The sequence below is a fragment of the Petaurus breviceps genome, unplaced genomic scaffold (assembly GCF_028583685.1).
Source record: "Petaurus breviceps papuanus isolate PSGF00001 unplaced genomic scaffold, PetGlider_PUasm1.0 229, whole genome shotgun sequence".
Lineage (NCBI taxonomy): Eukaryota > Metazoa > Chordata > Mammalia > Diprotodontia > Petauridae > Petaurus > Petaurus breviceps.
Genome location: NW_027185903.1, coordinates 1186493 through 1214309, shown reverse-complemented (window position 1 = coordinate 1214309; position 27817 = coordinate 1186493). Strand labels below are relative to the sequence as shown.

The 27817-nt window shown below is 38.2% G+C and overlaps 1 protein-coding gene across 2 annotated transcripts in view; it reads right to left on the bottom strand.

The window, feature by feature from the left end:
• Positions 1-25843, bottom strand: part of VPS35L (VPS35 endosomal protein sorting factor like) — a 114900-nt gene extending 89057 nt beyond the window's left edge. Inside the window, exons 1-8 of one of the 2 annotated variants that reach the window (XM_069096049.1) lie at positions 25729-25843; positions 16046-16145; positions 15292-15459; positions 11316-11438; positions 10810-10834; positions 9379-9455; positions 7225-7353; positions 710-794 (exon numbers count right to left, since the gene is read on the bottom strand). In XM_069096049.1, the coding sequence (XP_068952150.1) occupies positions 710-794; positions 7225-7353; positions 9379-9455; positions 10810-10834; positions 11316-11438; positions 15292-15459; positions 16046-16145; positions 25729-25745 (724 nt within the window). In that variant the 5' untranslated portion in view covers positions 25746-25843. The remainder of the gene's footprint in view (positions 1-709; positions 795-7224; positions 7354-9378; positions 9456-10809; positions 10835-11315; positions 11439-15291; positions 15460-16045; positions 16146-25728) is intronic. The other variant, XM_069096050.1, reaches the window with a different exon arrangement.
• Between the last annotated feature and the right edge of the window lie 1974 nt (positions 25844-27817).

Sequence of the window (27817 nt, the reverse complement as noted above, 5' to 3'; positions counted from 1 at the left end):
ATAATCCTCAGAAGTAGATGCTATTATGATCCCCATTCCACAGTGGCAGATAGAGTTGAAGTGATCTGCCAGGGTCACAGGGCTAGTAAGTGTCTGAGGCAAAACTGGAACTCCAGTCTTCCTGATTCCAAGTCTTGAACTCTATCCACTGAACCACCTAGCTGCCTATTAAACAGCAAGTTTGGGATTGAATAAGTAAGGTAGTATTGTCATTTGTGCTGTACTCATCTATCCATTAGCAATTAATTAATATTAATTAACTAAAAGTTCAAGACTGAACAAGGAACAAAGACAATCATAGAGATAAAACAGACAATTCTGATTACATAAAATTTTAAATTTTACACAAACAAAATCAATGCAGCCAGGATAAGAAAGGAAACAGTCAACCAGGAAGAAGTCATTGACCAGGCATAGCGGTACATGCTGGTGATCCCATATATTGGTGAGACTGAGACTAGTAGATCTAACAGTTTGAGTTTCAGTGTTTCTCCATCACACTCCACCCCTCTTTTTTCTTTTCTTCATGTTTATATACAAAATTAATCAAGTGGCACTTGGGGACAAGGGGGAATAATCTGGGAAAAGAGGATTCTAAATGAAATGCAAAAAGGAAAAGTCAATAGGAATAAGATCTTTTTGAGCAAATCCACTTTACCTATAATATACTTTAAAAAAAAAACATTTCCTAGATCTTGCCAGCACTTACCAAATGTATCAAGTATATCAGTAATGAGGACAAATTTGCTTGGGTAGAACTGGATTACAGATGTGTCAGAAAGAAGTTTAGAACACTAGAAAAAAAAAGAATAAAATATTCATTAAAAAGAGTCTGGCTTAGAATTCTTCAGTTTTGGAAAACATCACAACTACTTAGACAAGAGATGTCAACATTGTACAACATATACTTGAAAATGAATGAATGAAAAAAAATTACATGTCACTTTGCTGAGTGATGAGGAAGCAAATAGAAAAACAAGGCAGTCCCTACTCTCAAGGAGCTTACACTCTAATTGGGAGAGATAAGACATATAGGATAAGATGGTTCATTTGCAGGATGGATGTAAAGTTCCAGAGAGTTACAGTGGAGATGGCAAGGCCCAGGAGTCTTTAGGGCATACTAAAGTATCAGCTCCACAGGACAAGGAACCTAGAAAGGGGGCTGACCACCATGGGAAAGGAAGGAATGGATCCAAGGGTCAGGATGGAATGAGGGCTCCAAGTTGCCTCCAGCAGGAGTGAGGATGGAGTGGAGAGAGTCAATGTCTTGCCAGAAAGGGAAAAGTTTTAAAAAAAAAATTGCAGGGAGATTACAAGGAAAGCCTACAAGTCCTGGAGGGATAAAAAGTCACTCCACCTGGAAACAGCTCCTGCTGGGCCCTTCCAAGAACCATTCACAGGCACTAGGGCAATTAGGGGAAAGGCAGACCTACTAGGTGGCAGCTCCAGAGAAAGCCCTGAAAGTTGCCCCCGATGGGCTCTGAGGCAATAGAAAAGGGCACAAGCCATACGATGAATTATAAAGAAAACTAAATAGGGAGTCAGGAGACCTGAGTTCTACCACTAACTCCAGTACGTCTGTGGGCACACTGAGCCTTTATAAACCTCAATTTCCTCATCAATAAAATGAGGATGTTGGACTAAACCTCTACAATCCTTTCAAAAGACATATGAATCTCTAAATTTGGAGTCTAAGGCATTAATAAACAATAATCATACAACATAGAATAATATAGCTAAAGCACATTCACAAGATTGACTAGCAGGATTCTGCTACGACCCCTTCAGGTCTATTGGGTACATGTTAACTCCTTTTTACAAGAGAATTATAGGAATACTTTAGAGCAGTGGTGTCAAATTCTGATAGATACAAACTGATGTTGGCTGCATATTGACTGAGAAAATCACAAATTAACATTATCTATGTTTTACTGTATTTTTATGTATTTTGTGAAACATTTCCCAATTGCATTTTAATCTGGTTTGGACTGAACTCAAGTTTTGCTGAACACAATTTTGACATCTCTGCCCTACAGAAATATTTTCCAAGCTGGGGAAAATAGATGCAGAAGCATATAGAGAAACTAAGGAGAAGATGTCTTCAAAGAGATAAATTTCAGATTTCCAAAATTCTATTTGGTGCCAGTAGCATTTGAAGGAAAAAAGTGAATTATGCTTTTGGGGTAATTCACAAACAGTGTGAATGACTCATGAATGGGGGACCATAAAATTTCAAACATTTGAGAATCACTCTCCTATCAATATTATCCCTTTGAGATAGGTTACCAGGTTGATCTGGTAGAAACATGCAGAGAATGCTAAAAACTCCAAAGTAAAGTCTCAAATCCAAAAGGAGGGCAATATGAAATCGCCATGTTCACATGCCTACCAGAGAGAGACACGGTCTGCTTGAAGTAAACAATTTCTGCCACTATGATTTGGCCTAGAGAAATTTTGATTTATATTCTTTCCAAAGAAATCACTTGTTAAGTCTTTGGTGCTTTTTCCATCAACATTTTCCTCCTACTTCTTTGAAAGGCTTGACTTCCTTCTGAACCTAAAACAGTAGGGTTTCTCAAAGGGTCCATAGCTACATTTCAATGGGCCCATGAACTTGGATAGGGGGAAAAAAATTAATTTTTTTATTTCAATGCAATTGGATTCCTTTGTAAGTCTACATAACACATTTTGTGAACGTAAAAGTATTATTCTGAGAAGAGGTTCACAGGCTGTACCAGATGCCAAAGGGGACTATGTCACAAAAACAGTTAAGAGAACACTTATTAACAGATCCACTGAAAACTTCAGAGACACATGCGGCTCTGGAAAATACCATGACAGTCACTACTGATAACATTTTTCACTTTGCTCTGAGTTTCACAAAACCTACCTAAACTGTCCTAAAAATTTTTCTTCAGTAGTGCAATGTCTTAAATAGATGAGCTGATGAATCAGTTTTATAAAGTCTTCTCAAGTTAATTTGGCTTTTCAATATTATTACTAGTATATAGGCATGCTCTATTTCCTGTTAGCTGGTTTTTCATTTTTATCATCATCTTTATAAATGTTCCAACTTCAAAAGTTTTTCCAAGAGCATTCAGGGCAAGTAAAACCAAACCTATCTCTCTTTTCTGGTAACTATACTACAAAAATTTGCCAGTTCTAAAATATGGCACCCGGATCATTCTGCCATTATCCTTTTAAAGGGTCACTCAGGAATAAATTATTACACTTCGGTCACAGTGAATGAAAATAACTTAAACTGCAGAGAAGTCTCTCCAACATCGATACTTAGGCACTTTGACTCCAAACTAATATCAAAGAACATAATTAAAGTCAACAGGAACTAGACTTTTGATAATAAAAATTCTCTCATCTCACCCACTCAGTAGTAAACATCAGGATCCTAAGGTTGAGTCTGAATTTCATGCTGGGAGTCTTTTGTGTGAAAGGCAGAATGGTACGTGTAGTAGAAGAAAGAGATATAGTAGGAGCAGAGAGAAGTCAAAAGATGAATTAGCTGCCTGATCTTGGTAAGTCGCCTAATCTCTCTGTGCCTCACCTTACTCATTTATAAAATGAGTGGAATAGGACTAAATGTCCTCCCTTTTGACTCTAAGATTACATGGAATTTTTTATTTATGTTATTTTAAAAAATCTATTCCAGGAGATCTTTTAAAATTCCTGATATCTACATAAAGCCCTGCACACAGCAAATACTCAATATCTGCTTATATTTATGCCATTAACAGGGCAATCCTACAAGTTCCCATTGTACTTAAAAGAAATCTGAGGGAAACTGAAATAATTTAAATAAATCAGCATAGTTCTTTCTTTACTTTCTCCATCAATTAATTATGTGATAATACAAAGCTGTAAAACAATCCTCACAAAACTATCTTCTATTTACCACAGCTTCTACCCTTTGATAAATGTTTAAAGGAATTTATATTTGGCTTTAGGGGGGAAAATGGGTCTTAAGACAATGGCAAAAATTATTTTCCTTCTCACCTTAGCTAGTGTCTGAGCTTCCCCAGCTTCCATCAAGGCTTAGTTCCAATCCTAGCTTTTGTAGGAAACCTTTCCCAGTCATCCCCTCAGTAGCATACTCTTTTCTCAGAATACCTGCCATCTACTCTATATAGACCACTGTATGTGCCTAGTTGTTTACATGCTATCTCACTCATTAGAATGCAAACTCCTTAAGGATAGGGAATGTTTTTGTCTTTAATTATATCCCCAGTGCTTAGCACAGTGCCTGACACAGAGCAAGTGCTTTAAAAAGCTTATTAACAGGGCAGCTAGGTGGCACAGTGAGTTAAGCGCCAGCCCTGGAGTCAGGAGGACCCAAGTTCGGGTCCAGCCTCAGACACTTAACACCCACACAAAAAAAACTAGCCGTGTAACCTTGGGCAAGTTACTTATCCCCAATTGCCCTCCAAAAAGGCAAAAAAAAAAAAAAAGAAGAAGAAGAAGAAGGAATTCTGTTTTAGGGCCTGCAAGGTGGCTCAGCGAGTAAGAGCACAGGCCCCAGTGTCCGGATGACCTGGGGGATCAAATCTGGGCTCAGATACTTAGCACCACACCCAGAAATAACTGGCCGTGTAACCTTGAGCAAGTTACTTAACCCTGATTGCTTTAAAAAAAAAATAAAAAGCTTATTAACTTGCTGGAAATGGTCCAAACATGGGACTGGCAAAAATGAATAAGCTGTCTTGATGACTTTTCTTGACCTGATACTGTTTTAAGCTTACTTACTTCAGATCTACTGTGTACATGTTAACTAAAAACTCAAACCTGTACAGAGTACTAATGTTTAAAGAGAACATACTAAGTAAGCATTCTTCCTGAACTATATCTTCAGCTAAAGAAGGAAACACTTAAAATATAAGAAGAGTGAATGAAGTTTGTACTTTTATTAACCAGGTGTTTAGCTAATAGAGGCTTCTATGGTGTTCTTTTATTGGGAGGATTGGGGGGAGCGGAGAAGAGATAAAATAAAATCTCCCTAAAATAAAGCTTAAGAAGTCACAGTTTTAAGTAAATAAAATTTTTTTTAAAAAGAAGTCAGTTTTAGAATAGGGGCAGAACTTAAATCTATGGGGAGTTATTGCCAATAAAAATATTGTGGAGAAACACTTGCTGATTCTGATATTTCTTCACCTTAACTACACAGCAAGCAATTCATATCACATGTCTTTGGAATGAGATGATCTTCCTTCAATAATATTTACTTTGTAAAATAATAACAGTCTTTGAAAGAACATAAGCTATAGTTTGCCACATGTCCTGGAAACCCCCAAAAATATACAGTGGGATCCAAAGATTCATCTTAGTGAGATTTCAAATATCTAACCAATGAATCTCAGACTCTTATTAAATCTCCCAAAAGAAACAAGAGAGAAAAAAAGTCACCATTACTGTGGTACTGAATAATGGTGAAAATTGACATTATAGAATAAAAATAATAGCAACCTGGAAATCTTTTTTTAACATATCTATAAAAATAGTCACTTAAATCACTCACACTAGTGTAAATCACAAAGATTGTTTTGACAAGATACTATCATTCCTAGGTTCATTTATGCCTATGAATCAGTCTGTTTTTTCCTTTTTGCAGGATTGCATGTTGTTATCCAAAGATTTCTTTCAACTGAAATCAAAATATATCTCCCAAAACTTGAAACAAAATTCCAAGCATGTCACCCCCCCATCCTAAATAAACTCCTAATATAAATCTAAATCTAAAATATCCTAAATAAACATCCTAAATAAATAAGCTCTCTATTGCTTCTAGGAGCAAATACAAGATGCTCTGTTTGGCATTCAAAGCCCTTTATAACCCAGCCCCCTCCTAACTTTCCAGTGGTCTTATATCTTATTCCTTGACATGGACTCTTTGATCCAATGAGAGTGGCTGGCTGTATCACAAACAAGATACTCCAACTCTCTGCTCCAGGCATTCTCTGTGGCTGTTCCCCATGCCTAGAATACTTCCCCTCCTCTGCTCCAACTACTCACCTCCTGGCCTCCTTTAAGTTCCAAATAAAATCCCTTCTTCCCCAACCCCTCTTAATTAGGTACCTTTCTATTTTTCCTGTATGTAGCTTGCTCTCTATATATTTGTTTGTGTGTTGTCTCCTCCATTAGACTGTAAGCTCTTTGAAGGCAGGGACTGCCTTTTGCCTCTTTTTACATCCCCAGTGCTTAGCATAGTACTTAGCACATAGTAAGTGTTTAATAAATGTTTACTGCTTGATGTTGCCTGCGATATATACCTTTTGGCTACAAATATCCAACAAAAGCCAATGTGGCCTCACAAAAAAAAAAAGATAAGTTGGGTAGGAAACCAAAGGTATCGAACAATCAACCCATACTTATCATATAAATGTGCAGTTTGGAGGAGCAAGGAGAAATGCAATGTTTTATGAGAGTCAATACTTGACTTATATAACTTACATTTTTAAATGACAACTGAGAAAATATTCCTTATGGAAAAAACTATACATTGAAAGGCCTATTATCCAGAGAGGGTTTGCCATATATCCTTTGTGTTTTTTAGGAAGATGTACATAGCATTCTGAAAGGAGCAGTTGAAATTCTTAGAAAAATGAAGGGAGGTGGTAAAAAATGAACTTACCTACAGAGAATAGGAAATGCCTCAGTGATTTATTCCTTTCTACATATAATCTCATTCTAACTTTGAATTTATTAATTCCATGTTGGAAGATGAATTGAACAACAAGTGATCTGGGTATTACTTTGTTGAAAAAACAAAAAAAAAAGTTGCCAGAAACTCTGTTATTTTCTTTTCACTACAAGCTATCATCTGTCCCCTAACAAGCCATTTATTTTCATCCCAAGACTCTATTTACTGCTTCTTTTCCTCACTCAATAATATACCTTGTAATGGATAAGAGAGTCTCCTTAGGTATTGTAGAAGCATTAACTTTTAGAAACAGAGGATTTGTTAAATGGTATCTTGATGGTTTTAATGAGTTTACATCCCCAGAGTGTCCAATTATATCCTAGGAGTAGTTTATTCACTATCTGATTTGTCTCTCTTTTTAAAGGGAAAAGAAGATGAGATGGGAGCAGGTTTCCTTACAACAATGTAGAAGGTAATGGACATGTTTTAAAAGTCTCCTTTAGCCCTATTATTCAATACAGAAATTTTTTATTTTTAGTATTTTTACACAAGACTTTAAGGATCACAGTCCTGACCTGGATAACAATTTTTAGTGCTTTCACTTTCTGGTCTGAGGCCCAGGCATCCTTTAGCGACTGATTGAGCTCTTCAATTCGGTTCATGTAATCCTGTTGAGTCAAATTCAGTAGCTCCCTTTGGGATCCCTGTGAATAAATCACAGGGGAAATATAACCAAGAAAAGCAAAATTACATCTAACTCAATCATACAGGAGAAAGAACATCAGTTCTTAGTAAACTTCAGTCTCTAAAGTTCTCTCTTCCTTCCCATCCCTATGTTCCCCCCACATTAACAGCATTGATTCTTCACCAATATTTATGTGAGTGAAACATGTGCTTATAACCATAATACAACATAATAACAAGACCAGAAGGTGACCCTCCTCATAGAAAATTGCTGAAATTGAAAAAGATGCTGATATTCCTAAGTGATGGCGGTAGGATAAGAAAAAAATTCAAAATTCTTCACTAGCCACTCAGGTTCTATTAAATAGGGAGAATGTATAGTCACTATTAAAAACATGCATTTTACATTAGTCTTATTTTGGTGCTTTATAGTACAGCAAGGTTGTTGAAAAGCAATGGAGATAAGCACATTTATCTAATGTAATCTGGAAGCTTTCTACAAGAATCTTATAAAGGACAACACCTCTTGCCTTCTTGATCTCAACTTCAGCAATGCAAGTGACATTTGAGACTACTTAGTCTAACCCAAGGGTGGGAACCTGTGGCCTCAAGGCCACATGTGGTCTTCTAGGTCCTTGGGTGTGGCCTTTTGACTGAGTCCAAGTTTTACAGAACAACTCCTTTTATTAAGGGGATTTGTTCTGTGAAGTTTTAATTCATTCAAAGGGCTACTCTTGATGATCTAGAAAGCCACCTGTGGCCTCAAGGCTATAGGTTCCCCATTCCTGGTCTAACTCCCTCATTTTACTCAAGAGGATACTGAGGTCCACAGATGCAAACTGACTTGTCTAACACTATGCCACATACTACCTGGGGAGGAACCAGGATTCAAAACCAGGTACTCAAGTACAAATACAGAGCTCTTGCCACTACACTAATCCCTATGTTGCCCTACAAAGAAAAGTGTTCTTCCATGTGTGTCTGTCTTTGATTGCTATGGCAGACTGTAAAAAGTGACAAAGATGCCACACCTACAATTTTACAGTCAAGTAAAAGAGATTATTGACAAATGAAAACAATACATAATGAAAAAACTCAAATCACTGAGGAAAAAGTTAATTTAGAATGATTTAATCCTTGAAAAAGGTAAGGTTAATAGACACTGCATGAAATTCTATGATAGAACTTACATACAAAAATTATATTTGGGCAGAACTTACTGCCACTTAATGAACTATGAACATTAACCAAATTAAAATTAACATGAACAAATGAATTTCACTTGATAACAGGCCAGAAGTTATGCATTCTTAAAAGTAATTAATAGTTGATATTTACAAAAATACTTTAATGTTGACAAAGCACATTCCATATTTATATGACCTCATATGATCCTCATAACCCTGTGAGTTAGCTTCTACAAACAGTATTATTTTCATTTTACAGATAAGAAACCTGAGTCATAGAAGGTAAGAGGCTTACTAAAGGTCCCACAGTAAATCTCCAAGGTCAAACTACCTTGAGAGTATAAAAACTAAGTTAAAGCCAGCTGACTGAGACAAATGATATGAAGCTTCTCTGAAATGAATGCACTCTTCTAGGTTTCTAATTTCTACATGAGAATACTGCATTATACTCTATTCCAAAAGCCATAAAGTAGCCATGTTTTGGTTAATGGTAACAATAAATGTGGCCACATCAGTGAGTATGTGACTGACACATAAAATGTGGGGCCGTTATCAACTTCCTCCTAATTGCCAGACTGTATCACGGATTACTGTATACAGATGTATTACAATGAAGATAGAACACCACCCTTAAAGCAAACTTAAGTTAGAGGTCTCAGGAGCTTCTAAATGTAGCTCTGGCAGCTCCTTTACTAGTCAGTATCAGTGCTAGAGAAGAATCTGCACAGTTTACCAGAGCTCCCTCGGTGAGAGATCAGGAAGAAAGCAAAAGACAAAAAATGAAACTGTTCTTAGCTGGAAAGAACCAACAAAAAATGTCTTTCTCCTCCTCATGACAGCCCTTCAGAAGCAGCTCACCTCCTCCAGATCATCCAGTTCTTCCAGCCTCGTCCGGACTTTCTCAGACACTGCAGATGTAGAGGCTGCAACCTTGCCTAGACACACAAGGTTCAGTGTTTTAGGATCTCAAGATTTTCATAAATTTATAGTATTTAGGATTCTTTCCTACTAAGATTATACCTATAACAGAAGAATTTCTGCTGTATTATGATTAAACATAATGGAATTTCTGAAGGTTTACAAAAAACAAAACAAAACAAATTAATACTCTAGGGGCAACTTACCTAAGTAATCAATATTTCACAGAGAAAATCAGAGTTTACTACCTACCCGATTTCATTCCATTCAAACACTTTCACTGAATTGAATTATTTATAAAACTTTGCACTCCATCATTTGCTCACCCACCATATAAAAAAGCCAAAGTAAATAATGACACAAATTACAGATTGGGCTACTTCCAGGAATCAAAGTGAATTGAAATGTTCCCTTTGGAGCACACACAAAAATTGCTACCCTAGTGAAACTACCATTTCATTGATTGATTTATTCATTCAAGAAGAATGTACTAAGCTCCTTCTAGGCTTAAGGTCTAGTACTTACTGCACAAGGCACTAAGCCTATTCAGTTACATTACTTGAAAACAGGTAGAAGGCTTTCAAACATCTTCAGCCCAACAATACTAGATCTAGTAGCTTTCTATCTCTCTGAATGGTAAAAAGTGATGGTAGCTGCAGGCTCAGCTCACGTCAGACCTCCTCTTCAATGCTTAATCCCCCTTTTTATGCTCTCCCTCAACTCAGGAATTCCGTGGTTTCATCAAACCTGCACTAACAAATTTATCAGATTCTAAGAGGCAAATGATAGGTAAGACCAATCTGAAAAGTTATCTCTAACACAGTTACTGGCATTTTTTAAAAGGAAAAGATTCAAACCAAAAAGAATCTCTCCCCCTCCCCCTCCCCCTCCATCCCCCTTGAGGTTGGTGGCTATATTTATATCCCTAGGGCCAAGCAAGGTGTCAATTACCTAGTAGGTGCCTAATAAATGCTTGTAGAATTGAATTAAATGGTAGAATTTCAGAATTAAACAAGTAAATTGGGGGGCTGTTCCTTCATTCATGTTCTATGAAATAATTTAGAATTCAAGTATCATCTTATAGTTTCCTTATTTTTTCCCAAGGGTAAAGGTCATGAAAGAGAGTGAATTGTTTATTTTTTTAAAACAACATTTTATTTAAAATATTTAATAAGTCAACAAGAAGTATTTATTAAGTATCTAAACCATTCATTCAATCAATAATTACTATAGGAATGCCTACTATATGGAGAGTGATCTAACAAACTAAGAGGGCATACAAGTCAGGGAATAAAGTTTGATTCTTTTGTAATACTGTCCTCAATCCAACAGAAAAACAGTCACCAATCAAGAAATTTGTAACTAACTTACCTTTCTCAGATCCCACAAATAGATTCTGTAGAGAAATAACATCAGTTGTTATAAAGAAGATCAGACATTTATGGAACCATAGAATCTGAGTCAGAAGGGATGCCTAAGCCACATAGTATCTGACCGAGCACCCCCTTTACAACATCCTCAAACAGAAATCACAAAGACTGAAACCAATTAGCAAGCTAGTTCTGAGGAGCAATATCATACATCTAAATAAAATATCATGAACATTTATTCAAAGGCAAAAAAAATTTTTTTAACTTCCAAAAGAGCAAATTCCAAAACAATTCAGGAGTCAAAGTTGGTCAATAAATGGAAAAATTCTACATAACAAATGATTTCTATACTCTGCCACTCCTTTGTGATAATGAGGTTCCAGAAGACCTGACCAAAAATTCTAACACTAATGACATAACAAACTAAGAAGAGTCTGAACATAAAAATGAAAAAAGAAGCCTAAAATCCTGAGACTACAGTGAGACAAAAAGGATCGGGCAACTTACAATAGAGAGTTTTTCTGTTGTTGTGTATCTGGCAAGGATATCACCACGTTTGCTTGACCAAGGTTCAAAATCAGTTCCTACAGTGGAAGTATCATCTCTATCCCGTTTCTTTCTTGAACTATCCTATAGATAAGAAAGGAACAAAGGATTCAATAGCAACAGATAAAACTCAAAAACAAACAAAACAAAAAAACAACCCTACAACCTTTCAAGAGTCCTACCAAGTAGGAAGTTCATGCCTTGTTCTACAAAAGAATTCTCCTAGATTTATGTGAACTGATGCAGAGAGAAGTGAGCAGAACCAGAATATCATCCACAGTAACAGCAATATTGGAACAAAAATCAACTGAAAGACTTGGCTTCTCTGATTAATATTATGATCCATGACAATTCCAAAGGATTCATGAAGAAAAATACTAACCCCCTCCAGAGAGAGGATGAATTCTGAATACAGACTGAAGCATATTTTTTCCACTTTATTTTCCTTGCTTTTTTTTTTATGTTTGCAACATGGCTAATATGAAAATATGTCTTGTATTACTTCATACATGTAATGGATATTGTATTTCTTGCCTTCTCAATGGGTAAGGAAAGGAAGGATGGAAAGAATTTGAAATTGAAAATAAAAAAAATTTTTTAAGAGATTACTCTGAATAATACAAAAATGTTAATTGGCTTAAAACCTATTTTTGATTGTTGTATATCTTTTAATAAATTAGCTTTTTAAAAAAAAGAATATTCCTATTCACCTGCTACTGAAGAGAGCTGGAGAAAAATCTTATGAAAATATGTTGATTGGGTCCTCTACAAATTTATGTTACATAATCTCAACTGAGCCCCCACTGTGGCAATCCTTTTATACCACCCTAATCGTTCCACTATGCCACTCACCAAAGTAACTATTTCAAACCTTTTCATCCTTTCCAAAACCTCCTACACCACCCCCTCCCCCATACAATCAGCTTCAAACCTTAACTCGTTGTTAATTGAAACAATGCCATTCAGTGAGAACTCCCTCATTTCCGTCCTCCTCATCTCACATCTCTCCTCCACCTCCCTCAAATGAAGATGCTGCCCTTATTACCACAGCTAACCCCTCCTCTACATGCCCAAGTGAACCCATTCCATCCTATTTTCTCCAGATTTCTTCCTTTACCATCCCCCACTCTAACAAATCTTCAATGTCTCCATCTACTAGTCACTTCCCACAAACATACCCATGTCTCTCCCATCCTTAAAAAAAGACCTTACTTAATCCATCCATCCTTGTTAGCTTATCCTCATATCTGTCTTTCCTTTCATAGCTAAACCCCTTGAGAAAGCCAACTATCATCAGTACCTCTACTTCTCCTTTCACTCTCTTCTAAATTCTCTTTGATCTGGTTTCCAACCTCATCCTTCAACTGAAATTAATCTTTCCAAAGTTACTTTTAGTCTCATAATTGCCAATGATAGTCCCTTCTCTCTCTAAGTTTTCATAACACTGCCCTCTCCTGGTTCTTCTCCTCCTCTCTTCTCAGTTTCCTTTGCTAGATTTTCATCTAGGTCACACCCCTTAACCCCAGGTGTCCCCCAAATCTCTGTCCTTGGCCCTCTTCTCTTTTTACTCTATGCTATCTTGATTAGTGATCTCATCAGCTCCCCTGGATTCAATCATCATGTTGTAATGTAATGCCAAGGAAAGGCAACTTCCCAAGGTTCAAAATACCAGCATAGGTGCTCTCCATTTTATTCAGTGACCAACCAAGAACAGAGAAGGTCAAAACATGACATCATTCAAAATACAGCATTTACTAAGCGTGATTAAATAATCTCCAAGTACTACCCCACCCCAGGACCTTCCAATCATTCAATCAATTACAAAGTCCCAGTTCTAAATACTTCTCCACCCCTAGGCTATACCTTCATTTGGTCCACCACAAAACCCCTCTTCTCAAATGGAGATTAGTTTCCAAACATAAGTAAAGTACCTTCATTTGTCAATCACAGAGCACAATAAGGTCAAAAGTTCCCCACCCTGGATCACAATTGAATCTACCCCAGAGTTACATCAAGTTTAAACACAGCACTTAATACCCAAAAGGAGGTATTTTCTTCATCTTGACACAAGGCAAGTTCTCAGCAATCTTAGTTCCTGGGGGGACAAGGCTTAGCAAGGCCACAAGATACATTGCCAGTCCCTTCATCAATTCATCCTCTGTCTGTAGAACAGTCCTAGAACCCCTGAAAACATTAGCAAAACCCTCTCCCAGGATTTCTGTAAACATACAACAAGAAAATCCTTCTTCAGGGCTTCTGAACCAACAGAAAGGTTCCCAGACCCCTGCAACAACAGCACTGTCCTTCACCAGTGGACAGTATTCACTCTGTCTGCAGGACAGTCTCCAGACCCCTGCAACAACAGCACTGTCCTTCACCAGTGGACAGTATTCACTCTCTGTCTGCAGGACAGTCTCAGGGCTTCTTAACCAAAATCCAGGTTCCAGGACTTCTTCAACAGGACAGTCTTTCACCAGTGGACAAATCTGGCAAAACAACATCAAAACAGACAGACAAAGTACCAGCAAAACAGCCATGTCTCCTCAGTCCTTGGCAGCTCAGGGGGCAGGTCTCAAAAGTCCAGGGCAATTCAAAGTGGCCACCAGCAATTCTCTTAGTCTCTCTCTCTCCACGAGGTGCTGCTTCCAAAAAAATCTTCCGCCTCTCTCTTGTCTCTCCAAATCTACGTCACCAGCTCCTCCCAGTTCAGGACTTTCTTTTCACATCAACAAGTCCATCCCACAGGTGGGATTAATAAGCTCTGGGTTTTAACACAATCAATTTGAAAACCAAGCCAATACAGGGGAATCTTTAAATGCCATTACTATCATACATGTCAAAACAGATAATTCTCAGATACAGATCTGGCCCTAACTTTTCTGCTGATCTCTTGTCTTGCATCTCCAAGTATCTATTGAACACCTTCAACTGGATGTCCCATAGACATCCCAAACTTTACATGCCCCAAACAGGATTTATGTTTCTTCCAAAACCCTCCTCTCTGAACTTCCCTATTACTGTTGAGGGTACAACAATCTTCCTAATCACTCAAGCTTACAATCTAGGTGTTACTGACAATCCACTCTCCTACCCCCATATCCAATTCATTATGAATTCTTGTTATTTCACCTTCACACCTCTCCTATATGTCCCCTTCCCTCTTCTGACACAGCTGCCACCCTGACACAAGCCTTCACCACTTTACATCTGTACTATTTCAATCATTTTCTGGGTGGTCTACTCTGCTGCCAACGTGATCATTCAAAAATTCAGGTCTGACTGTATCACTCTCCTATTCAGTAAACTCCAGTGGCCCCTGTTACCTCCAGGATCAAATATAAAATCCTTTGGTTTAAAGCCCCTTCCTACCTTTCCCAATCTTCTTATGCTGTACTGGTTTCCCTACACTCTACAATCCAGGAAACAGTGACATGTTCTCGGAACAAGTCACTCTGTCTCTTTACTCTGTGCCTTTCCATTAGCTGACCCTCACACTACAAACCTTCTTCCTCATCACCAGGTTCCTTCAAGAATTAGCTCAAACACCACTTCTACAAAAGGTCTTTCTCAGGCCCCCTCAGTGCCAGTGCTTCCTCTCTGAGATTACCTCCAGTTTGCCTTCTCACATACACAGTCATCCACATATTGTCTTCCCCATTTGACATGAGTTCCTGGGAGGCAAGGATTGTGTTTCACCTTTCTCTGTATCCCAAGCACTTAGCATAGTGCCAGGCCCACAGTAGGTACTTCATAACTGCTTGCTGACTTGCTTTTTGAATTTACGTGGTCCCTTAAGATTTATAAAAGGACTTTCTCTGATTTGATACCTCAGTGTTAAGGCAATATTACTTTTTTCATATAAAGGCATTTCCTAAAAATGGAGAAATGACAACATAGATGAACTCCTTCCTTGATTAAAAAAAGATCATTCCATTACCATATTAGATGTGGCAGTCACTAGATCCGCTGTTGCTGCAAACATGGAGAGAGGATCAGTACCATCAAGAACACTGCTCAAAGGGTCTACCATTGAGCTTGAGGAAGAAGAAGAAGTAGAAGAAGTACTTCCTTTCCTCCCCATTTTCTTGGTCTTTGATTCTGTGACCTGTGGGCAAATTTTAAAGAGATTTTACTATTCTTCCTAATCAAACAACAAAATGACTTCAGAATTTTCTCTTTATGAATAGATGACTCAGTTGTTCTAGCTTACTTATTCTAAGTCTGACACTGTTTTTGTTAATAATGAACACCCTGCCCAGAGTATACTAAACCAGCTCTTTCCTTCACACAGTCATGTCATACTATGATCATATTCTCATAGACATTTTTAAAGTAGAATGTCCATATGAGATAAACAATGGTATGTGAGGTTTCCTCTTGAAAACATCTACAGAAAAATTTCCTTACTTGAGACAAAGCCTTAACCATGATCTTTCTTTTCTAATTGGAGAAAGAAGAAACTAGATTCATCCCTCCTCCACCCCTGCAGTAAGTCAAATGTTCAAATTAATCCTACTAATATGAAAGGAAATAGTAGTTGTAGGCAATGTAAGCAACAAAATAAAAGTCAAAGAACACAGAGATACCAGTGACAATGCCATGAACAATTCCCAATGATAAATAGGAAAAGACAAAGGAAGATAGCAACCAGTGATTTCAGTCAATGAGAATATCATGCATAACAAACTTACAGTTATAGGTTTCAGCGGATGATAATCTCCAAAGTCCAAGGGTACAGCCTCTAAGCTACATGATTCAAATTCAGTTTTGTAGTTTCTCTGCCTCGAATGCCTGTTAAAGACATGTATGCATAAACCAAGCAGTTAATAAAAGCCCATGTAAAAAAATACTTCTTACTGGGCTAATTAGAATCACAAGATATTAGACCTGGAAGAGACTTTAGAGACTATCTTAATCCCTTCATTTTATAAATAGGGAAAGTGAAACCAGAGGAAAAATATCCTCTTCGTGACCAAAAAGCTGATTATTAGTTTGTCTAAAATAGCACCTACCTTACAGGGTTTTTACCTCTTTAGCCTAAAGTATTAAATGACCTTATTCTTATAAATTTTTCATTTACCAAAAATAGTGTAAAGATAGAAGAGCAGCAAATGAGTTCCTTGCAATAATAGCGCAAATTATGTAACATCCTTAAATAAAAAAGATAGGTTGTTTCTTTAACTATAGAAGATTTCTAAGAATAGAAAGATACTCTTCTGGGCTTAAATGTAAAAAAAGTTCTTTCACAGAGAATTTTCATAACATCAAACATTGTATTTAACAGTGATTAAAAGATAAACTCATATGTAACTTGTAAGACAAAAAAATATATAACCATAAACTCAAGTTTTTCCATGAGCACTTTTATTTTTTAATCTGGTTCATTCTTTTTCATAAGGCAGCAGAGTATAGTAGAGAGAATGCTAGACTTAGAGCACAGAAGACTGAGCTAGAAAAATCCCTTCTAACACCTAGTGACAGTGGGCAAGTCACTTAAGCTCTGTGTACTCACACCATTCTCTAAGACTCCATGATGAAGATGGAAAAAGAACACAGAACCTGTGCATGTCTACTTTCTTTAACAATAGGAAAAGGCATAAGATTAAAAAGCAATGCAGATTAAATATTCAGAAATGCCTTATCAAAATAATGAAAGCAGCTTACTCTAACAGTTGCAAAGAAACCACGGTTTGATTTTTATTTTTTCCCTAGTTATTTTAAAAGTATTTTTTTCAATTACATGTAAAGACAATTTTTAACATTCATTTCTAAAAACTGAATCACAAAATTTTCTCCTTTCCCTCTCCCTAAAATGGTAATAAACAATTTGATATAGGTTACAAATATGCAATCATGTAAAACATGTTTCCATATTAGTTGTGTTGTAAAAGAAGAAGCAGACCAAAATGAAAAAAACACACAAAAAAATAAAGTGAAAGTAGTATATTTCTATCTGCATTTATACTTCATCAGTTCTTTCTCTGACTGTGGATAGCATTTGCCATCATGAATCTGATGGGGTGCTTGGGATCTATATTTGTAACATCAATCTGTAAAACTTTGTAACATCAATTTGTAAAACCAGTTTGTAAAATCATACCCCCCCCCAGTCTCAGAGCATTAACTCTGCCCCTTCTCCCCCTCGACCCTAGCTTCAGAGCAATAACTGCCCAGCAACAACTATCTCAGCTTGGAACAATAACAAACTATTCCTATGAATCCTTCACTAACGTATCTATAAACATTCCAGCTTAGGCAACTATTATCTCCCCCTTGTATAGTGTCCTGCTGCCCCCATGAATCCTTCGGTACCCTATCTCTAGGTTGACTCCTTAGCTGCCTCAATGAATCCTTCAGGACCCTATCTCTGGGTTAACTCCTTAGCCTATTATCCACTGAATCTCAGTTAGCCTTGGTTCCCAGACATTAATCTTGTCATACATGACACTGATAGGTGGCAGACTGGACACTTCTCCATCAGCCCTTGACCGCTAGCCGACTTAGTGACATTTCAAGCCTAAAACCACACCTCCAGGTAGCCCCCCCCCACCTTGGGCTTTTTCCCAGTAAATCATGGGCAATATGCCTGCTCAGTTACATTAAAGATGCATGTCCCTTTAAACACTGTCCCCACTTTAACTCCTCCCTGATCCCACCCTTAATCACCTAGTTAGCATAATTGGTACAAGCTCTACTTTGGATGATTCTATATAAATCTTAATTCTACCCCTTTGAGGTTTCAGGTCCCCTAAGGATCCTTGCCCGCTGTAAAGCACATAATAAACTTTTACAACTCTGACTCCAAGTTAGCCTGAGCTGAATTCTTTCCAGACTGAATCGCAGGTTCTCTGGTCTTAAGATAAGATCAGAGTTCCTTCTGGATCTATTGGGAGCCATCCCTCATCAAATCCTTTGGAATTGTCTTGGATCACTGAATTACTGAGAAAAACTAAGTCAATCATAGTTGATCATGGCATAATGTTGCTGTTACTGTGTATAATGTTCTCCTGGTTCTGCTCATTTCACTTTGCATCAGTGCATGTAAGTCTTTACAGGTTTTTCTGAAATCCATCTGTTCATCATTTCTTATAGGACAATAGTACCAGAACTTGTTTAGCTATTCCCCAATTTATGGGCATCCCTCAATTTCCAATTCTTTGCCACCACAAAAAGAGTTGCTATAAATATTTTGGTATATGCAGGTCCCTTCCCCTTTGTTATGATCTTTTTGGGATATAGAAATAGTAGTGGTATTCCTGGATCAGAGGGTATGCACAGTTTGATTTGCCCTTTAGACATAGTTCTATATTGCTCTCCAGAATGGTTGGATCAGTTCATTAGTATCCTAATTTTCCCACATCCTCTCCAACATTTATCATTTCCCTTTTCTGTCATATTAGCCAATTTGATAGGTGTGAGGTGGTACCTCAGAGTTATTTTAATTTGCATTTCTCTAATCAATAGTGATTTAGAGCATTTTTTCATGACTCTAGCTTTGATTTCTTCCTCAGAAAACTCCCTGTCCATATCCTTTGACCATTTCTGATTTCTACTTCTTGACAATGAAGCTATTAAACTGCCTTCCTTTTTCACTGGGAAGATAGACATACATAGACATACACTCCTATCTCCTACTCAATGGATTTACACTCTGAAGGATACAACTAGAAAATAAAATAAGTGACTCATGACAGGGAAATCTTAATGTGTTATTTCTGAGCATCTCTCCTACCAAATCAATAGCCTTTTTCTCTAAATCAGAAACTATCATACAGATGCTTAATGGCTAAATGTCAAAACAAGTATAAAACTATACATGAATTTTACAGTCACAGAATCACCAGACTTGGTGGTGATCTTGACATAATCTATACAGCTTTGACTTTTGGCTAACACCTAAGTTAACATAAAAGTCTATTTCTTTTCATTTAAGTGAGAAAGAGAAGTAAAATCCTCATACATAAACTCTAGCATTTAACAACTGGAGATTTCCTGAAATACCTCAGGCTGGAGAAAGAGAATAAAACCCAACAAGCACACCAACCTGTCTTTTTTGTTTTCTTAATCTCCAATTTCCTTTTTTACCCCTAAAGTGCCCTTTCAATGTTATTGTGGTCCATTCTCTTCCCCCTTCAGTCTACCATATTTTTCATTAGTTTATTAATTAGCTTTTGTATGAAACACTCATGTATGAAACCCAAATTCTTTAACAGGTCATAGTCACCATTGTGTCCTTCATCATTTCACAGAGATTATGATATTTATTCTCCTGAATGAAATGGGGCATAGAATAATCCCCTTACATAGCACATTTATATGTTATTTCTAAAGAAATTTAATAGGAAAAGAGAGGGAAGTTCCCCCTGCTGAGGAAACTCTCTACCAACTCTTTAGGACTTTAAAATGAAGAGAAGGTGCCAACTAGCATTGGTGGAAGGAATACAGGGATGCTAAAGTATGAATCACTTTAAGAACAAGCTAGAGAGAAACAGGGAAAAAAGAGCAAATATGAGAACCTAAGTGCCAAAAAGCCCAAGATAAATGTGCTCTGGTTAGTTTATCAGGGTGCATTTGCTTGCCCTGGAACTCAAACTAGAAAATGAGAACTTGTGAAAGCAAGCACCAGAGATAGGTTGGATAACAGTACAAGGGAAAAGAAAATGCTTAAAAATAGAATGTATTTCCATAGAAGAGAGACAGTGTGATGCAATAGCTTGACTAGTGGACTTGGAGTAAGAAGACCTGGGTTCATATACCAACTCAAAGACTTACTAGTTGTGTGACCTTGGATAAATTGTTGTACCTGAAACATGAGCAAGACCCAAGTAACAATTTAGAAGTGAACCCTTTATTGGTGCCATGTTAGTTGATGGGGCCCCTCCCCAAATCACTCAGGCCCGACCCCAGGCAAAGCCTCAGCTTTTAAAGGCAATCCACATGGCTAAGGGTTAGTTTATTATATAAGCAGGAACTTGCAGAGGCTAAACTCAGTGATTGGTCAGTAAGCATTTTGAAACTCCTGCGGGGCCAAGTCTCCCTAGGCTGAGCTAAACCAGGCAGCCCACCCACCTCCCTGAAAGAGAGCTGGCCGGGGATGGCAGAGCTAAACCTGGCAGTCTGCCCACTTCCATGAAGGAGAGCTATTTGGGGGAGGGGAAAGAATGGGGCCAGGTACAACAAAATCACTAAACTTCTGGGTTTCAGTTTCTTCATGTGCAAAATGAGGATAAAAATAATGCTACCTTACAGGGTTTATTGGTATAGATAAGGAAACTCTAGCAAACTGTTATAAACATGTTCAGTCTAGAAATAAACCATGTTTGTTGGAGATCCAGGAAGGTTTTCATTATCTTTATTTTACATTTATTCTATTCTGAATAAATGGGTAGCCTCCTTAAAAGACTACCAAGAATCAGACAAAGGCAAGCCCTTTTATGCTTCTTCCCTTCAAATTTCCTGCCTTGTTCCTCCCTTCAGACCTGGGATTGGTCCCAGCTCTTCTGGGTTACAGTCTTTCTGACCTGCCCATTAAGCACGTGTGTTAATGAAAAGTTGGTAACCATCCCTTGACCCCCCAGCTGGTCTGAGCCAGCTAAGCTCAAGCCCCTTCCAAGGGTAAACTTACAGATTTCTTCTAGCAACATGACTGAATACAGCCTCTCTGATCTTGCCCTGATTTATACCTTCTTTCATGTCCTGTGCAGAATCTGTTTTTGAAACACCCATTGTTTCTATAGAATCTATGGAAACCAAACTGTCGCATTTCTCACACAACCAACACAGGTCTTAGAGAGTTGCCTGTGGAAATGAGACCAAGTGACTAGTCAGAGTCACAGCTATTACCTCAAAGGGAACTCAGGTCTCCCTGGTTCTCTACCTATAAGGTCATATTGCCTCTATGAGGATTAAATGAGATAACACATATGTAAAGTGCTATATAAATGTGAGCTGGTATTTGGCACTCATTACATAGCACACATTATTATACTTTGGAAAATGTCTACTTATTGATTATTGTTCCTTAGAATTTTTTCTACAGCTGATAAAATAATCCCCAAGGTAAGGAAACTACACTGAAAGAATAAACAGATGGCTTAGCACATTGTTCTGCACTAAACTTCTGGGAGTTTTTTAAAGTTTCATATTGGCCAACGAATTCAACAAAACATCTGGTGACAAGTTTTCCCCCCAAGACTGATTTTTGACTACTTTTTAATTACTGAATGTATTCTTCATCATTTCATCAGTATAGAGAACTCCTGGTGAGCAGCATCCTCTCCCAATGCAGAATGTGCCCCTCTATGTGATTTCTCCAGTGTCAGGGAGCTCCCTTAGTCACTGTGAGGTGAAGGAGTTTGCCCCCAGAGTCACAGAGAAAATGTGTGACCAATGGGGCACTTGAACCAAGGTCTTTCCTGGCTCTAATTTTGAAGACAGCTCTCCACCTACAACCCCAAGTTGCATTTTTAAAGCACTAGACTATATACAATATTCAGTCAGCAATTTGGGAAGTAGATTGTATAAAAGCAGAAAGGTATGTCTGATCTAAATCTGAATTCATGTTCTTTCCTCTCTCATATATTTTGTCCTAAAATCATCAACTCCTGTGTAAACATTATATTAAAACAATAGTATTCCTACTACTAAAAAATATAAACATTTCTTACTATTGCAGAGGTTAACTTGCTTTTTTTAATTAAACAGCACCCTCTAACGGGGCAGCTGAATATATAAAAGTTTGCTAGAATGCCAGGTAGCTGATAAAAGAAATGCTACTACTACATCTTAACTATCAATATCTCATGTTAAAAAGCTGACTTCCTTTATTAAAATGCTGTTTTCATAAGAAACAATAGATGCACAGGTTCTATTATGGCTTATTCAGTTTAATTTTTTATTTCCTCAAAACTGAGCTATTTAAATCTACTAACAAACAGTAGTTGGTAGAAAAACATCTCAAGTGACCCTTTCCTTAGACAAACTTTTTTATTTATCCCTCCTACTATTACTGTTGAGATTTGTTGGGTTTTTGTGGGTTTTATTTTAAAGAGAATCGCATAACACTACCTAGTCTTTTTTTTTAGGTGGGGGAAGGGACAGCAGTGGGAAAGAGAAAAAAAAATTTTGATAATTCAAAAGCATATAAGGAACTGATGTTTGAGCAGAGCTTTGAAGGAAACTGAAATGCTAAGGGGGTGAGGAAGTATATTTTAAATAAAAGAAAGCCTATGCAAAAGCATGGAGATGGAATACCATGTTTGAGAAACAATAAGAAGGTTAGTTCAGTTATGTTAGAGTGGGTAAAAGTGAATAGTGTGGAATAAACCTGGAATAAATGCTGGAGCCAGATTGTGAAGGGCTTTAAATGCCAAATGGGTTTATATTGGATCCTAGAGGTAATTAGGAGCAACTGGAGTTTACTGAGCAGGGAGTGACAAGGTCAAACCTGTGCTTTAGGAATAACTACAAATAAATATAAAACTATATTGATTTGTAAAATCAATATAAATGTAAAGAACAATAATTCCCTTGTTAAAAATAAATATACATACATTTGTGTGTATGTGTATATAATTTTTAATGAGTCTCATTTTTCTATAGTTCTTCCTGATTTATCTAAGCTAATGATTTGACTACAGAAAAGTTTGGTAACAATGGATGAGAATTTCACCTGTGATTCAGATAGTACTCTGGGCATATATAACATGTTAAGGTTTGCAAAGCATTTTCCATTTGATTGTCACAACAATCCTGTGAGGCAGGTCCTATTATTATACTCATTTTGCAATAAGGAAATGGAGGCAAATAGAAGTTAAGTGACTTGCCTAGTTAGGCACGATTCAAATTTAGGTCTGCCTAAATCCAAGTCCACCTCTCTACACAGTGTGCCAAATAAGACAGACAAAAAAATATGCCAGAATGTATACTATGGTTTAAAAAAAATAAGGAGAAAATGTTCTGGATCAGAAATCTCTTTACCCACATGCCATTTCATATGACAAACCCTGGAATGGGTTACTTAATCCAAGCAGAGGGTCACAGGAAATTTTAACCCACAATGCCCCAAGAGCTAACAAAGGTTAGAAAAACCACCTCTTGGCTTCTGATTGGAGGAAAAGAGCCACCCCCTCAAAAAGAAATCCTATTGCCATTATTAATTGACACGTGTCCCCCTACACCAAGGTAAATAAATCAACAAGCATTTATTTACTGCTTACTGTGCACCAGGCAATCTATCAACATTTATTAAATGCCTACTACGTGTCAGGCAAACTGCGAAGAAGCTAAGCTCTTTGAGGGACTGGGGCTATTACTGGTTTATTTTTTTTTCCTCTTCTCCTCAGTGGCCAACAAAGTGACTGGCACATAGTAGGTGCTCTGGTGATGACAAAAGTATTTCCCAAATCCTCATCAGCATCCCCAGGCCAAGCCCTACAAAAGCTCGGCCTCTGTGGGCTTCACAGAATGTTTTGTGGAGTTCATTGATTCATTGTACTCAAAAAGTGATGATAAATGTATCAAAAAATAAAATGTATCAAAAAAAAAAGGCCAAGCTATTCTTTTCATTTGTATCCTTCTTCATGGTTTTGGTTAAGATGTAGAAATTTTTTTTTTAAAGCAATTGGGGTTAGGTAACTTGCTCAAGGTTACAAGGCCAGGTGTTTCTGGGTGAAGATGCAGAAAATTTAATGTTTGAATGCCATGTGACTGGTAGGGATAGCTAATGTGTTGGACAAAAGTATTAGGATCCAGAAACAACTTTGCAGACCAAGCTAGATTCAAACTAAAGAGATAAAATTAATTTGAGATAAATGTGAAGTCTTGCTCTTAGTTTCCCAGTAATCAACTGCCTAAATATAGTTTAGATGAGATACGGCTTACCATCATTTAAAATTAAGACTTAGGGGTTTTAGTTAAAGTTACATGCAGATCAACTATATGATATTATTAAAAAATCCAAATACATCTTACATGCCAATAACAAAAGCGTAGCAATGCATACATACTGTGTGAGGCTAATAATACTTTCACTGGCAAGTCTACATCAAGGTAAGTCTACATTCAATTTCATTTACATTTTAAGTGGGATACGTACAAATTGAATTATGTCTAAAGTAGGGCAAAGATGGTGAGTATAATAAAAACCAAAACACATGAGGAAATGTTGAAAGTTTTAGGTTGCAGAAGGGAAAACACGAAAACTACCTTCAACTATTTGAAGGATTATAACCCGAAAGAGGAATTGGGCTCCTTTTGTTTTGCCCTGGAAGACCAAGCTAAGAAGTAAGAGGTTATAAAACGGGTGATTTCAAAGCAATGTGGAGCAAAAATAAACAAATTAACAAGAAAAATACCTAATTCCCTAATAAGTAGGATGTCTAAAAATTGAATAGGTTGTCTTTGTATGTAGAAGTTCTATTCTATTAAAAATGTGTTCAAGGGGCAGTGAATAGAGCACCGGCCCTGAAGTCAGGAGGAGAGTTCAAATGCGGCCTCGGACACTTGACACACTTATTTGGGCAAGTCACTTAACCCCAATTGCCCTCCAAAAAAAAAAAAGCAAAAAAAAAATGTGTTCAAGGAGAATATGCTTGGCAACCAATAAAAAATTACTCAGAGTTGATTTCTCCATGAGGTTAGACACTGGACTAGAATACTTCTAAAGCCTCTTCAACTCAAAAATTGAAAGGAAGCATTGAATCTGGAGCCCAGTCCTGTGTATGAATGGCTCTTCCGTACGTTCCTACCTGTGTGACTTTGGGATCTAAATTCCATGCCAGTTCTTACATTCTGTGATTCTGGTGTATTTTAAGCTGCTATCCTCCTAACTGGGAATATAACTAACTTGAGGCCACTCAAAAAAAAAGGTAGCGCTAACAACCCGGATACTCCAGTCCAAGAAGCCTTGCACCAACGTGTCCCTCTGGACAGGGAAGAACAGGAGTCAATGTAATATAACGGAAGGAAAAACATGGTTGGATTTGGACTCAGGCTCCAGCTAGCTGTGCGTCCTTGGTCCAGTCACTAAACCTCTCCGGGCCTCACTTTCCTAATCTGTAAAAGGGGGCGTTATCCTTCTCAGGTTTCTTCCAGAACGGGACCTCGGAGGACACGGAGCAGGTGGGGATGGGGATGAGAGGAGTGGGCAAAATATGCGGGTGGGGAGAATTCTGTCCCAGTGGCAACAAAGCGGGAGAGGGAGAGGAAGAGTTCCCGCTCCCGCAGCGTCGCCCCCCTCCCCCACGGCCTCCCTCGCCCCAGCCCAGCCCTCTCCGGCCCCACGACTTAAGACGCCCCCCACATCTAGAGAACCAGAGGTGACCCGTTCACTCCAACCACCCGACAACTCAGCCCTGGGGAATGTCCAGCTTACCACGGAAAGGCAGCCATCTTCCCCCGTCACATGACCGTCTCCGCCCCGCGCCGCCTCACCCATTTAACCTCCTTCTGCCGCCATCTTTGTAAAGGGCAGAGACTCCGCGGAGCGCGTCGAAGCGAGTGAGGCGCTCCCCGGGACGGTGGCAGCGCCCTCTAGAGGACGGGAAAGGGATACTCAGAAGGAAAATGCACAGATCCTGAAGGGAGGAAACGGGAACTAAGAACTCGAATTATTGGAGTCCTGTAGGAATTCTTGTAGAAGTGATGGCGGTGCAGCTGGTACCAGAAAGAAGCAGCCAAGGAAGGCAGGAGATGGAGATGAGGAGCGAGAGCATGCTAGGCACGGGGGACAACCAGTGACAACGTCCAGAGAGTCAGGAGACAGCGTCATGTTAGATGCACAGCCAGCAGAACGATGGATTGTATTGGACTTAGTTGTTGTTCAGTTGATCCCACTTGGGCTTTTCTTGGCAGAGATCCTGGAGTGGTTTGCCATTTCCTCCTCCAGCTCATTTTACATATGAGGAAACCGAGGCAAACGGGATTAAATGACTTGCCCAGGATCACACAGCTAAGAAGTGTCTGAGACTACATTTGAACTCAGCTCTTATTGAGGAGAAGGGCCTCCTCAATATTATTGAGTATTAATATATCAATATTATCAGATATTGGAGAAAAGAAGGAGAGAGTGGGGTTGATGTCAAGGGGGTTCAGATGAAGAAGAGGAAAGAAAAGGAAGCTCCTGGTGAATGGTCTGTTTTCTTGGTTAGATAAGAGTTAGGGTCCCTAGCTGAGAGCATGGGGGAAAGGACAAGTATAGAATGCTCCAAATGAGAAGAAAATGTTTGGAATCGCTTCCATGAGGAGTGAGATAGGGAATAAATTAGGGAGAGAAAAAAGGCTTGCCTTGGTGCAATGAGGGTCCAGTTGGAGTTAGATAACAAAAATGCATAGCATACCCATTTAGCATAGTTGTGTGATTTCTTCAAGAACCATACATTTCTTGGCATGATAGTGAACCAGTGTTCATACAGTTAGATGGATTCAGAACTGGTTGACGGATGTATTAAAAGAGCGGGTGTTAATGTTCCAGTGTCTAAATGGCCAGAGGTCTTTGTGGGGTTCCCTAGGGAACTATCTGCGCTTGGCCTCCTTCTGTTAAGCATTCTTATCAATACTTGGATAAAGGCACGGGTGATTTATTCATCAGATATAAGGATGACACCAAAGGACAGAGAGTTAGAATGCAAAAGGAACTTGAAAGGCTAGAATATTAGGCTAAATCTCAGAAGATAAAATTCAGTAAGAATAGATGTACTCTTCAACTTGGACACAACAAAAAAACACAACTTGACAAGTTGAAGATTTAAAAAGCATGGTTAGACTGCCGTCTTTCTGAATAAAAACTGGGAATTTAGTTCAGAAGGAGGAAGTTGGGAACTGGTTAATGTCACCTGCAAAGGGTGGAGTGGTGTAATAGGCAAAAATGGGTGAAGGATAGGTGTGGTAGAGTGGGAGATAAATTCTATGATTGGCTATTGCAGGGAGGGTGGGATGCAACCCATCTTCCCACCCTCCAGTTGGTTAAACACACACTCCTTGGGATCATAGTATGGTGCTCTAGAGGGGCCACTTTGGAGCCCCCTAGACTGAATGACCTGTAAGGTCCCTTCAAAACCTAAACCTGTGATCCCTCTCTTCCCTACTCAGTGAAATAAATTTCTGCAAAGCCAACCAACATATTGACCACATCTGTCAGTAATATGCAGCATTCCATGATCATAATCTTTCTCCTTATCAACAAAGGTAGGTGATGTGCTTCCTCATCTCTTCTCCAAGGTCAAGATTGGTCACTATAATTATACAGCATTCTTCTTTATTTTATTGTTCTTTTTTTTTGGAGGGGGAGAGGGCAGCATTGATGTAGACATTAGTTTTCATTAGTCATTAGTTCTCTACTTTGCGTCTGCTGCCCTGCCTGGTTCAATGCCACAGAACAAGATGCACTCCCCTCCTTTTCTCTCCCCTCCCCCTTTCCTACTCCCTTTTACACCTGCCCCTTTACATTGTAAGCTCCTTGACTC